We start from the raw sequence: 15,470 nt of genomic DNA on the forward strand, positions 1-15,470 counted from the left end.
GGTTGCATTGTTGGGTTACGTCATTTTTTTCCAAATTTTTGTTGCTGAGCTGCTTTAGGAAGTTCTCAAATTTAATTTAACAGCCAAGTACACTTTTCATAAACAGACTAAAAGTACTTGCTGAAAGGTTTAAAGACTTATTCTTTTATATAGAATGAAAGCGTTTTTAGGGTCAAGTATTCCCCCCCCCAAAGGGAGTCTTCACACTGAATTACGTCTTTTATACCGCTTTATGAACAATTTAATAAACATATAACAGGTTATTTTGTGATGCCCCTTTTAGCACCTCGGCTGTGGAGTTTTTCAGAGCCGTATTAAGACTTTGAGGCCATAAGTATTTTGGCGCTCCTACATACATTTTTCCAGGATTTCATCTCCCTCGGTCTTGGTTGAACTGCACCATATGTTCCATGTTTCGGTACCCTCTTTCCTTTAGTCTCTAAGCACTTTTTTTTAGGGGGGGTGTTGTTGTTTTCACTTTGGCTTGTTTGGTTATGGCAAAGCACTCGACGGCTATCTGCCTAAGGGAAGAGGTTTTTTCGTGGAGGACTTTCTCAGGGAAGCTGGCTCCACGTTACACATAGGGAAAGGCACGAAAACCGCCCACCAACGGTCAAGCAGTAAAGTCGCTGAAACGGGCTTGCTGCGTTGTCGTTTTCGTGGGTTTCCTCATATGTAACGTGTATACGAGTCAGTTTCTCTTAGAAAGGTCTCCACGAAGGCAACCCTCCCTTTACACAGATAACCCTAGTGTGGTTTGCCGTAATCTAAATAAACCAACCAATCATATCTGAAAATGTGTACGGAATCATGATGCAGAGACCTTACTTCATCGACATACAGAATCTTCCTTCAAGTAGATAAATAGCTCTTTACGCTAAGTTTCTAAATTAAAATAAGCTTCTAAAATAAATTTCCATCGAATCTGCTCTAAAATTTTAACAACAGAATTTTTTTTCAAAAATAATAAAAAAATATAAATTGTTTCAAATTCTAATGCAAAGTATTTATAGATATAACTTGACGAAATTTTTATCTTCATAGAAACGCTTTAGTCATAGCTTACATACTAAATAAGATCTAGCTGGTTTAACTTGTATACAGATCTAGCTGGTTTAACTTGTAAACGAAATTTTTATCTTTATAGAAACGCTTTAGTCATAGCTTACATACTAAATAAGATCTAGTTGGTTTAACTTGTATACAATTATTGGTGCAAATTTCCAATAGCTTTCGCCGACTAATGTACCTGTTCTGGTAAATTTTCAATTTATAGTCTTGATCATAACCCTGTTTTCTCAATAGCCACATTAATAATTAATAAAGATATGATTTAACCTAATTATCTCAGCAAGAGGTCTAAAGTGCCTACCAACGTATTAGATCCGTTTGAGTAACACCAGAATTTAGACGCTGGAAAATAATTCCACGGTAGTTGGAATAGAAAAATGTAACTGATGATGCGTTAAGCCTGGCTTTAGTATATAAGTAGATAAAAATCGTTGCCTTTCAGAGAACCAGCTTCAAATTTTTTGAACGCGCAAAACTAAAAACTGTTTTCGTCATTCTGAAGGAAGCAGGGAAGACAGAGGCAACGGAACAGAAGTTCTGTGATATTATTGCGAGCTAGGTTTTCGTTGAATGATCGGTACCATTCTTTAAATGAATACTCCAGATAACTGGGAAGAAATTGACGCTTAATCACCGAGAAAGATAACTTAAAACTCCATAAACAGGAAAAACCTTAGGATTTGGAAGCAAAGATGCCGTTGCTGCTATCGCTATCTTTACACAGTTGGGGGACCATTCGAGAAATTTAGGTCATCATTGTGTAGAAAACTGAACTAACTCTATAGCTATCCAACCTACTGTAGGTTCAGGAAACGTCTTCCACGAAGTCGCCAAGTATGACGAAAAGGAGCGTTAACTATATCTCGAGTTCCGTTTGAACTATTTTTACAATTTAAATTTCGTCGTAGTACTCAAAATTGAAAAGTCTACAATTCTGTAGAAGAAATAAACACTTAAATACAAAACACGTGATCACAAGTTCGATTAAACACAAAATAAACTTTATTATTCTGAAAACAAGAAATAAGTATGTAGAGTTATTAGTGTTTTTTTTTTTTTTTTTTTTTTTTAAAGCATGAGACATGAAAAATGTGCAGTACCCTCGCCGGGAGGACTTCTTGAATATGCGTCGAGTATGTTTCCAATTACACCACGAAGGCATGCAGTTAGGAGGGAGAAAATACCTTATATACTCCCCCTCTTAAAGGGCGACTAGGGATTTGGGGACACAGTCCTCAAATCCTGGTGATGACGGATTATGGTCCACCACCATTTTAATTCATGCGCCACTGCTGAGTCATTAGGAGGTTTTGAAGCAGCAGACGTGAAAAATAAACAATGCGCTTGCCGGGACTCGAACCCTGGACCTCTCGAATACTAGTCGAGTGTGCTACCGTTACATCATGAAGGCATGCTGGAAGGAGGAAGAAAATTCTTTATACGTAAATAAAAAAAAAATTAAAACATTTACAGATATTTATAATAATATGTTTCAGTTAGATGAGCAAGAGTAAAGATAAGAAAAAAAATGAAAGGCAGCTAACTAAAAGAGCAGAACATGTGTGCTTAATATATTTTACAAAAACCTTTGGTCTTAATGTTGCCCTGCATTAGCAGTCATTTAAAATTCATCTCAAAGAGGCGTTCTATAAGATATTTGCTCTCTATCAAACTGAACTGATAAACAGCGGCCATGAGACTGATTGTGCGTAATTGAAACAAGTGACATCTTAAATCAGAAGTTATAAAATGCCAACTTCTAAAAGTCCTCGATTCTATCAGAAAATTGCTTTCTGTTCTTGATCATTCAAAAATACTGTAAAATATTTTTATATCTAAAACACTTTATTTTTAATTTAAATTACTTCCAAATTATGCAATATGTATTTCACTCGAATAATTTCACAGCGACCACCTACTATCAAAATTAAAATCCTCTCTAATAGCCGCAGTTAATGACAGGTAATTGCACTCCCATAGGACTTAACACTCACGTATTAAAGCGTGACGAGATTTTTAATTGCTTTCATGAGTCATTAAAGTAGCAATCATTATCTCTTCCTTTTTCGATATGTTTCAAGACGGTTTCTTAAAATATGCCGCGAAATAACTATAACACGTGATTAATTGCCTGAATACGTCTGTATGCACGATCATTCATCGGCAACTCAAAGTGCAATTTGTTCAGGAAATAAGAAGCCATTAGTAAAATTTAAATAATTTCACTGGTAGTATGTCAGTAGCCTCTTATAAACCACACCTAAAGTAAGAAACATCTTCGTTCACACCCTTTTGTGTTACTTTCAGGTAATTAGGTTCTCATTAATTTGCATAATAATCTTTAAAGTCCTAAGATTAAAATTATTTATTTAAAGGATAGTATTGTATTACTTTAAGTACCTAGATTCTGTGAACTTTTGTGTTTTTCATTTACCTTAATTAATAATACAGATTTCATAAATTTTATCAAAATAAAGAATAATTAATCCAGCACACCCCAGTCATTTATTTCGACGCCATAATAGAGAATTAAGATAGCTGAATGATGTAGTTCGTACCGGATTCAATCGCAGTAGGTTGATTTTCGTTGTTTTTACCGTGTTTAACGTGAATATAAACTAATGTCCTTAGAACGTCCTCCAATAAGGTGTTTCTCCTTCTAGGCAGGTAGCCCTCGCGCTTTGCCATATTCAAATAACTAAGCGAAGCTATATAAACCATTTATTTGGAATCACTATGCATTTCTACGTATGTAAAAATATTTGGGGGGGGGACTTTTTTTAACTAATATATAAATTCTTCTTACACAAAAGGGTTCTTTACTCATCTTAATTATCAACGTATTAAGAAAATGTAACTTACTTTTCCTGAATTCTCAATTCAGTTTTTCTTTGTCTGCCTATATTGATGCAGGTTCAAAAGAATTTAAATCTACTGTAAGCCAAGAACATGAAATTGGTGATTTTTGATCCATCTTCAAGCAACCGGTGTGGTGTATTTAATTATGGCAAAGCACACTAGGGCTATCTGCCTAAGAGGAGGGATGCCTTCGTGGAGGACTTTCTAAGGGAAACTGGCTCGTATACACGTTACACATGGGGAAAACCACGAAAACGCCCATGCAGCCAGCCCGTTCGCGGGATTCGAACCTCGGACCGAACTACCAGTGTTCAGCGACTTTACCGCTCGGCCGCTGGTGGGCCTTCAAGCAACCGGAATTGACTGGAAGCATATGTGATACGATTGACAGAAAAATACGCCTATTTGCGTTCTCTGTCTCTTTGTATTCCCCTGGAAACCTCAGTCTAACTTCTTTATTATATTTTTACAAGAAAACTTTCGGCTTTAAGCTTTTAATCATTCGACGATATTACAAGAATAAAGAACAGAAAAATTATAATGATTTTTAACTGCTTAACGACCAAGTCCGAGATATCACGGGAATAAATGCCGTTTCGATTTTCCTATAAGCGAATTAACTCGAGCGCTGAAAATTTTGCGGATATTTAAAACCATCGCCCTTAATATCGCGTGGCAATAGACACTCTGCCATGCATATGTTTTCTTTTAGCTGTGAAAGGAGTCCAAGCGATTTTTGTGATTACCCTCGAGCGGTAATGGAAGTATTATTGTCCAGACTTTAGGCTTTTCTTCAGCCTTAGTCCAGACTGTGATGTGCCGCTATGTGTAACACCATGTTTCAGACTTTACCATGCTGTCAGTGACATTTATAGATAGTAAAATGTGTTTACTTGATTTTTACTTTAGCTCTTATTACCTAGATTACAGTTCTGTATTACTTTTGGATAGATTTTTTTTTTTTTTTTTTTTTTTTTTTTTTTTTTTTTTTTGGCTGCTTCATTGAAGCCCGAGTTAACTCAGGTAATGCCATGAACCATAATAAATATTTTTTTTCGCCTTACAAAGCTTCATCTAGTGATATCTGTAGCTAATAAAAATGGTATAAAAAATCGCATTTTCGGCCTAATTTTTAATATAAATTCGGTCATTAAGCGGTTAGCACATTATATATCCATTCACCTTATGAAGATAATATATATGCAGTATAAGTTTCTTCGGAATGATAATACATTCGAATTAAACCGTACTTAATAATTCATAATCAGTTAACCTCGCCCCCCCCCAAAAAAATAACTCTTTGAGCAAGCAAGTCAAATCTAGTAACAAAAGCATTGTTCTTAGCTACAACAGCGCTCTCAATCATCGAGAAAATACATGTAAGAGGGGAAAAAAAATCGCCGATTAGTCAAACACAATATTTACTGTAATGTGGGAGAGAAAAATCTGATTTTTTCCGCTTAATCCTTTTATTTCAATAAGCACTATGCGTTTAAAAAAATGAATTTTCTCAAAACAAAATACAAAGCATATTTACTTTTAGACAAAAACAATGAAATTATATTTTATTTACCTAAGTAAAGAGTCTATTATCGAGACCAAAACAAATCAAAAACATTACATTTTAAACCTTAGAAACAAGAGCCTTTTCTTAGATATATTTTGACTTGTAAGAAAGCTAAACACTTTCCCTGCTTAAAATAACTCATTCTCTTCAACTGAGCTTAAGAAATTTTTAGTGGTACATATCTTCGTTGCATACCTTTTAATAATTTTTAAGGCAATGAAGAAGTTTAAATCTCGCAAATAAATTAACAAGCTTACTTTCATTTGAATGAAAAGAACACCAAATTTAGATATCTGTAATATGAATAGCTGAATTTTTGCTGTGTCTAAATAAGAAATTACTTTAAATTTTATTTTGGAGTTAAAAGTTATGATCTTTCGATATTGTCTGTACATTTAGGATGATGTCAAATTAATTTCATTTTAGATGTCTTGCCTTCAAACTTCTTCGAATAACACTACAACTTTAGTTATTATTATATATTAAATGAATGCCTTCTTAAACTTATAGTTGTTTCATTCTTTTATTTATCTGTAATAAAAAAGCTTGTTTTAATTTATTCCCCCTTTATAGTTAGTTTCACCTGTTGTAAATCTTGCTCACCACAGAGCAAATACTTGAAATCATTGAACACTAGTATCCTTATACCTTCTAGTGTTCTTATACCTTCTGGTTTTTGATTCTTTGCAAAAGGAACTGACCTCTTAGGCCTTTTGGGGACATTTCCTGTATAATTTTACAAGTAGTTGGATTTTCCACTTATAACTTACAGGTATACAATAAATCGTACAGCAATAAAACCTAGTTTTTCAGGATACATGCGATGAATTCTATGAAACGCCCATTTTGGCGGCCGTCTAAAGTAATTTTAGCATGGCAGTTTGTAATATAGAATAGAATAACTTCTTAATGACGGGTTGAAATCATGGGAGTGCTATTTCATTTTGCGTAAATATTTCCCCGGGTTTTAGCTACAATTTGAATTATTGGCAAATGGACCGTTCCTTTGAAATCTGCTAATACTTAATTGAATCTGAGAGTGACTACATTCGAAAGGGCAATGTTGAATTTTCCAAAAGAATTCCCGTAGATTTAGCTCTGATATGGCTACAATAGGTAGTTAGCAATGACGGGAAAAAAATTCGTTTTGAAAATGTGACTTTATATTGTTTGAGATTTATGACGATTCTGCGAATTGTTCATTTTGATTGAAATCTAAAGTAACGGACAATAGTTGTTGGAGCAGAATAGCCTGTTGATGATAACTTGAAATCTTGAATACTCACGTTCTTTTTTTTTTTTTTTTTTTTTTTTTTTTTTTTTTTTTTTTAATCAGAAAATTTTACTTGGCACAATTGCCTAAAAGCGCAACTAGCTCATTTTCAGACCTTTTGTATGGAATACGTGACGAAAGTAAAATGCCAAACGATTTTTTTCAATGGAATGTTAGCAGAACTGGCCTATATTATTCCATTATTATTATATAAAATAATGACAAAAAAGATAGCACTAATATGTGGCGAAAATTTTAACGGTTTTCAGAATAAAGCAATGACTGAATAAAATTGCTTTTTCGTGACGCATAAATTTAAAATGCCTCAATTCGATTTTTTGCAAGCATTTTAAAACAAGTTATGTCAATGTAGCTCTAAGCTTTTTAGCATTTAAAGGGCTAATGTGTAATGTGTGCATAAGACAGTTTCCCAGGCTTCCCTTCCCTTAGGCACATAGCCCTCGAGTGCTTTGCTATAAATCAAACAAAACAAACCATTTAAAGGGCCACATGGTTTGTTTATATTTTGCATTTCAGCAGTTTCTTGTAGCCAGTCCTCATATATATAGTTATCCTTGATAGCAAAGTTGACTTATTGGCATAACTACTTTTTTATTTATTAATTCAAAAAATAAGTCTATACGATTCCAAGGCAATCTCAATTAAGATGTCATAGAAATGGAATTTTCCCGCTTGTGTGTATGATTTTGCTGAAATATCCAGGTGTGATTTCAAGCAGTTCTGATTAATTGTGTAAACATTATATCTGTATAAAACGGATGTGTTCCTGACATAAGAACGTTTTAAAATGAAACTTGAAATCGTGTGAAAATTTATATCCCTGATTTTGCATTGTTTCAAATAGGGTTATTATGATAATTTATTTTGAGCTTCATCTGATATTTTCCCTTCCCGAAGGGCCTAAATTGGGCCCTGCTCCGGTACTTAGTAGTTTCTAGGTGAAACTGTACACCCAACCAAAGCATATCCTAGCTTCATATACGAAGAGCTCTAGTACTTTGTTGTTTAATTTAATTGCAGTATTAGTAATTACTTTAATTTCATTGCCACTTCTCGAACCACTTAAATAAAAATGCATTAATTCATGTGATATCTAATTAAAAATACTAAATATTTTTACAGAAGTACATTGCACATATTTTCACTTTTTAAATATGCAGAAAATATGTAACGTTCTCATGTTAGTATAAATGTATATTCATTTAGTACCATGTAAAAGTTTTCGATGTTTCACCTGACCATTTCTATTGATAAACTTTAACCATATCAAACTTTAGAGTGGGAAAAAACCCTTTTGGGCGACTCTTAAAATCTGAGCCTTCCAATTATTATCATCATTATTTTATTTATGTATTATTTACCTCTTCTATCATAGGGCACCACAACTTTTAATTTTACATATTAAGCCCTGTCTTAGAGTATTTAAATGCAGTTTATTAGTTATTTATTTACAATTCTGCAGTATTAGTAGTATTTTAAATACATTTTAATGCTTATTTTTTCAGTGCCTCAGTGGCTTTAGTTTTGAAATATCAGCAAATATAATTAATGTCTTCCTGTTGTTCAATTAGTAAATGTGCTATTTCGATGACATTTAGATCGTCTGTATAGGAATTCTTTGTGAGATTTCCGTCCGACAATATTTACGGCAAAATATAAGAAAAAGTGTGCAATACTTTTAAAAGTTCTGATGAGATGATAAAGCTAGCGGAACTTCTATCCTATTACAATATGTTTTTTCCAAGACTTTATAATGGAAACCCGTAACTGTATGTTAGAATATGCATACTAAATATTTATTACATTTATAGTATATTTTTCAAATCGTTAATTCCGATTTTCTATATTTTTTATTCGGAGTTATAAAAATTTATCTATAAATAAAAACATATTCAAAATTCAGATTTTCAACAGTGTTGAGTTAGAGTTATGATGACTTATCTATAAATAGAAATATATGCAAAATAATTGCCTCTTAATGGCTTCCATATCAGCATGGAATGCGGTGACTGATGCGCAGACGATTACCGGAAATATGTCAATCTAAAAGCAGAGACAAGATATTGAAGTCGCTTGTTCGTCCAACCGCATCCAAATACCTGTCACTTCGTTCCAAGCCATGGAACAGCCATTCAGCGCCTGCGCATAAACCACAAAACAAGCCATGAGTCTTGATAAAAATAAAAACAAGGTATGGAAAAAAAAATCTTCCTCATTCGGATTCTGAAAGCTTGCCATGTTGGTATTCTAAACGCTCGGTATCATCATTTATACAAGAAAGATGAGTAAAAACCGGATTAAGATTAGAGAGCGCCATCTCAAACTCAAGATTGCATGCTGAGAAAGCATCAAAAAAGCGAATGAAGAAACAGAATTAAAAAGAACACAAAAAAGGAAACTTTAAAAAAAAAAAAAAAAAAAAGTTTACAATGCTATATACGATGCGATTCGCCTTTGCTTATATAAAACTGTGCTTAATGTTTTTAAGAAATCTCTTTTCACAGACAGTTTAGCTGAAAAAACAATTTTTTTTGCTCATACCATACATTCTTTTTCTTTTTTGATTTATTTTCTTTGAGAACCTCCACATGCAAATGTCATACATTACAAGTATTTTTCTTCTCTCCATAACCCCCTTAATTTATTTTAGTGTTAATCTGAATTAATATTATGGGCAGTTATATTTTTAATTATAAATCTGCATCTATTAAAAACTATATATATGTATATGTACATATATTTTGTTATCTGTTCACTAAATATGCAAATTAAGTGCTTATTAAAATTTGTCATTTCTCTGGATTTCATTAGTTTTTTACTAGTACAAAGTAAAGAATGTATTGTAATCTCAAAAAATTCCTGCTACCATATTTTAACAGCTATTGAATGCAATTTAACGACGTCTTTCCTTGACATCTGTACGTAAGGACAGAATAAGAAATTATGTGGTGTACACACCAGCTTTTTATTATTTGAATTAATTGCAACTGATTATTTTCTAAATACCAGAAAAACTGATGTAGATGGCCAAAGAAAACTATATATGCACTCGAAATGGCAATTTTTCCCGATCTAGCTTTTGCGACTTTAAGTGCCATCTAATGTTTAGAATTTGTAAGCGGAATCGTAGAATATCGGAGACAAAAGCGAAATTTGAATTTTCATATACGAACTAGACTAGACGATCAGGTACAATAACTCCGGTAAACTTTGACAAAAGATTTAATAAGTTTGTCATTTAACTCTTTGCGGAGCAGGAAAAGCAATTAACGTTTTCAGCAAAACTCTTGTTTTATTTACTACATCAGGTGTTACAATGAAATTTGTTTGCGACAGTTACACATATTTTGTCCAAGACGCTTGCAAAAATTCATCACTGCCCGCAGAACACATCCCTACAAATCGGTCTCTATAGTACTCATGGAAACAGTTTTTCTTTTTCAAGCAGAGTGCAGTTTTGCATGTGCTGCATTTCCACACTGTTCTTACAGGCTTTTTCTTATTGCTGCAGAGTGCTTTGTGATGTTGTCTTCGATGGCTGATGCTTATTTTCTTGAATATTTTCTTGAAGACGAATTGCTGCATCATGGATCAAGGAGCATGCTTATGCTCCTTGATTGGCTTATGTTTCTTGATTGCCATCTAGTGGCCTATAAGGGAACTTCAGAAACGGTCAGTCTTGAAAACCACTCACATGAGTGAGTAAGACGTTCAATAGAAAAGGTGGTTTACTGTCGGCAACCACCGCCCTTTAACTCTCTGAAGGGCGGTGGATGACCATAAATAGCATAAGTTGAGAAGACGCCTTTCGTGCGATAATATATAACACTCCTGCAATTAATGTCAACGAAAGGATTGCAGAATAACGTATCTTTGACACGCGCTAAGAAGTCAACATTTAATCAGAGCGGTCCAGATTGATGTATGCAGCAAAGTACACGGTTTGTCCGATCTTCGGGAATTCGGACACTGGTCTCATAATGACCTGAAGTGTGTTGTTAGTTTGACAACACGTGTTTCTATTTTCGCACTATTTCGGAAAGCTGGAAGGATCAGTAAATGAGAGAATCATGGGTCCTGTATGTCAGAAGAAGACTGTATAGACTGCTGTTGGTTCCTTAAACATTTACAAATCTTTGACACCAAGCGCGTATCGTTTCTGACAAGTTAACCCATTCACGTTCTGCATTTATTCTTTCTTAATAGGATAATAGCCTAGAGATGTCAAATTATGGTTAGAAGAAAACTCGTACGAGTTCAGAGTTTTGCCCCCACAAGATTCAACATTGTTGAATCCATCCAAGGTGCCACCAAACTTCATTTTGTGGCATATATAAATCCTACACCTCCGAATATACCACAAATGCAAACCACTCTGCTGGAAATATGATGCTAGTCAGTAGCACGATACATCCGCCATTTCGTGAATTCCATTGAGTGTTCGTGTTTCTGCAGTTCTGTGCTCACATGAAGGATTTGCTAAGTATTAAACTATTTCTTCTGCCATTTCCAAGCATCTTATCGGACAACATAATAATATAAGATACAAGATGTAGCAGAAAAGCGGTTGAGGTTATTGGCTAGAAAATTTAACATTGATAACTGTATGAATATTCTAACAACTCTGATTATCCGCTAGTGCATGGTTGTATCTCTTATTGATATTTGTGAGAAGAGCAGCAGAAAATTTTTAAACAGTGTTATAAACGATCAAATTTCATAAATTTTAACGCGAGAAGTGCTGGAAAGTAGCCCAAGTTATGGAATGGGTTATTAAGGAAAATACAAGTTTTCAAGTAGTGTTATCAAATGTCGGGGGAAAATGCGGAAAACAAACCATGCGATGAAAATCCTTCGATTTACAGAAATAGGGAAAAATAGTTTGTTTTTAATTTTATTTTTCTTATACTCTTAATTTTTTTTCAAAAACTTTTTGGAATTTTAACGGTAAACCCTTTGAGATGTTAAAACTACTTTTTTTTTTTTTTTTAAATCTTCTGTTTTTATTCATTCAGTTTTTATATTTCCAGATTGTAGTTTATTATGTAAGTAATATCTTGCAGTGACTCCATATAACCATATTTCTTTTCGCCTATCTTAGGGGAAGCAATCCATTTGGCCAAGGATTTTGGGTATGTCTGCGATACAGAATTTCCGTCCAGGCAAGTAGCCGAGTATCTCTCAAGGAACTACACTGACCCGTCCATAGTCTATAAAAGGAAACAAGAGCTCATAGATACAAGGTAATTTATTTCATTAGCATTTTAAATTTTTAATAAAGAAAAATTAGAGATGTATTTAATTCGTACCTTAGAAGGTTAGGCACTTAGCAAGCTTAGAAGGTTAGGCACTTAGATATTTATCAAATATATTATGTACAGATCAAAAAGCAAAGCACAGCTGTATTCGGGAAGCCTAGTGGAAACCGGAAATATTATTATAATTCCTTTTCCAAAGTGTAGAATATCTCATAAGGATTGCACTATTTTATATATCTTTTAAAGAACGGAGAGATTTTTTCTGTTTCAAGAAAACGAATTAAAATAGGCTTTTAAATTATGTCGGTGTGCTTTAAAAGGGTACTTTAAAAGATGCTTTGAAGGGTAGTATCCAAATTAAAATTTAAAGAGCTATTTATAATTAAGTTAGTAATTTGTTAATGACTTTTTCATATTTTATACCTTACATACATTTATAATGACTTGCCAAAAAATCGACTCGTTTTAGAAGAGGCAAACTCTAGATTTCCATGGTTCTCAAAATTAACTTTCTAGAGCAGTATTTTATGTAACATTTACTAATAAGTCATTCGTATTTTAAAGGATCATTTATCAGTACTAACTGCCTAAAACAGGTTTTCTTTAAACGAAAATATATATAATGATTTTAAACAGTCATTTCACGGGTCGAGCTGTTAACAATAATAGTTAATATGAAGAACTCTTTTATTGGTTTTAAACTGCTTAGTTTGTTAGCCTCTAACAAACAGTGAACTTGAAAAAAAAAATTAAGCATGTGTCGAATGGCAGTGCGAAGATAAAAATGTTTTATTTCTGGCGTTCGTTACACATTTAAGTCGCCGAGTTTATTAACTAAAATTTATAGATATCTTATGTTCTGCCGAGTGGCAGTACATTGCGTATAAATATCTGAGGTCATTAATCAAAATTTCATTATATTCGCACAAAATATAAAAGAAATAAAAATTCGAAGTGCATATACTAGATTTACTTTAGCAATTATAGAAGGGAAAGGATTATTTCAAAAGTTAAAGTAGATAAACACTAAATATGGAACTCTAATTAGCTAAGAAGGGCTATTAATTTAGTTTTGGCATTTTGCGGCCTTCACTATAAACGGCTTTTCACTTTTCAAATTGTTGCCACCAAATATTAGAGCCCGGTGTTATATTTAAAGAAATTAAATAATAAAGAATCTGCATAAATGTATGTATGTTTCTCGCACTGTGATAAAGCAACGGTACCTAAAACCATCAAATTTTGAATAACCTAATCCTCCACCTGAATATGGGCATGTGGAAGCCCGAATTCGGAATTTGTTTTATTATCTGTTTCATATTTTATAAAGTATTTATGAGTTTTTCATTAAGAAACTCATAGATTTCAAAACGAGCAATGGCAACAGTGTACGAGGAGGGAAAAAATGATTTCCAGCGAGGACTGTATCCGGAAATTCTAAAGGATATGCTCTTTTTAAATTATTTTGTGATGCTGCTGTTATATTGAATTTTATGGTTTAAGGGCGAAGAGCATGATATTAAATAAATAAAGGTAACACATAAAATGTTTAAAGAAGCTCCTTTGGCCATATAATATTAAATCTGAAAACTTTCAGATTTATTTTATTGAAAAAATTAAGAAAATTGTCGAGTGACACTAGTGATCTAAATCCACTGAAATTGCTATGATCGCTTTCTTATTTTAATGAAGCTTCTGTCTGATGTCCATTGTTTCAAAAGTTTAATTGGTAAGGCTTAAGTTTTACCGTCTCTATAAAATAGCATATTTCTTCAACTTTTGAAAACTGAATAGGGGCAGGTTTTGCAATGACTTTATCATTGCTTTTTTCCTTAAGGGAAAGCTTATTAAATTTCTTGAAACCGAATCTGCATGAAATTAACATTTAGAAATGTATCTAAACATTTGGATCTACACATTTTAAAATTTGCATTAAGTTTTCAAATTAAAAAAAAATTTTATTTCACAAGGCTATAATAAACCATTTAAAGCAATAATGTTATGCAATTTTGAACATACTCAAACACTGAACTTTAAACTCTCTCAAACACTAGTAAGACTTTTCTTTGAATAATTTCTACTGCATGCTTTGAAAAGAATTAACAAACTCCATTGCAATCTTAGTTATACTTAGGATAGAATTCAATATGGTTCGTTCTTTTTTTTTTTTTTTTTTTTTTTTTAAAGTATATTCTTTCAAGCCTCTCTTCTGGAATTTAACACCACATTAAGTGACCTATCTCTAAGGAGAAAATCTTGATTTATTGGATCTCATCACCATACCTTTTATAGTTCAACTACCCCCAGATATTTTACTTCTTCCGCGACATTCTGCATGCTCGAATGCATTTAACAGAACAATTTTGCAAATTCCTTACTATAAATGAATCATAAAACTTTTGAATACCTTTTCTTATATTTTCTTTCCAGAATTTGTCGAAAATATCTAGTAAAAATTTCAATATTTTGAGAACCGTTAGACTGTTACAGAATTGGCTGTTAGTAAATGCATTCGAACAATATATTCAGAATATGTTTTGTGAATATGTTACTTCTGTTACATATTTATTGAAGGTTAGAATTTTTTTAAAATCTATTATTGTTTTCGTTTCACTAAAATCATGTTCGGCACTGGAAATCAAGTTCTTACTAAAAACAAGTTTGCTGCCGAATCACGCTAAATAAGGTTATTTATCTTCCATTTTATAAAACATGATTCTTATAATTTTTATAATACAAGAATTGTGTTTTATAAGATGTGTTAACAATGCGTTAAACTTATTTTATAACGGATGAAAAGTAATGGCAATTTAGTGTAACAAAATGCATAGTTTAAAAACAAGCTGCATTTTTTAATAGTATGTTGAAATAGTTGTTATTAAAGATTCTAATATTATAATGTTAGGTATCTTTGCTACAGAATTTTGTTATGGCTTTCTTGCTTATACTAATGTCTGCAAAATTTAAATAAAATGTCTTGTTGATGCAATTTCTGTAGCAATACATTACAACTGTACATTTTACAGAATTTTGTTATGGCTTTCTTGCTTATACTAATGTCTGCAAAAAATTAAATAAAATGTCTTGTTGATACAATTTCTGTAGCAATACATTACAATTGTACATTTTCCTCCTCATTCATTCCCCCCCCCCCTTTTTTGTCTGTTTCCTCTATTCTTGAACTTGAATTTTAATGCGATTCTAGGAAAATATATATTACAACTTTTATAAATGTATTGTAATCTCAGCTGAAAATTGCAGGAGTATCGTTTGTTATTCTAAGCTAGATCTATAGTATTTTGAAAATTTTATTGATAAAAATTTTTATCATTTAATAGATGGCAACAGTGATTTGTTTACATTTGAACTCGTGTGTATGTATATATATATATATTGTGGTTTAAAAAACTGCGCTTTGTTG

The 15,470-nt window shown here is 32.6% G+C and overlaps 1 protein-coding gene across 5 annotated transcripts in view; it reads left to right on the forward strand.

Annotated features, from left to right (window-relative positions):
* LOC118186090 (transcription factor AP-2-epsilon-like) overlaps positions 1-15,470 on the forward strand; it is a 295,229-nt gene that overhangs the window by 265,020 nt on the left and 14,739 nt on the right. For all 5 annotated transcript variants that reach the window (XM_035356105.2, XM_035356101.2, XM_035356102.2 and 2 more), the window contains one exon: positions 11,893-12,034. In XM_035356105.2, coding sequence (XP_035211996.1) covers positions 11,893-12,034 — 142 coding nt within the window. The remainder of the gene's footprint in view (positions 1-11,892; positions 12,035-15,470) is intronic.

Source organism: Stegodyphus dumicola, chromosome 9, assembly GCF_044657685.1.
Source record: "Stegodyphus dumicola isolate Sdum_Otavi_A_Nest chromosome 9, ASM4465768v1".
Taxonomy (NCBI): Eukaryota; Metazoa; Arthropoda; class Arachnida; order Araneae; family Eresidae; genus Stegodyphus; species Stegodyphus dumicola.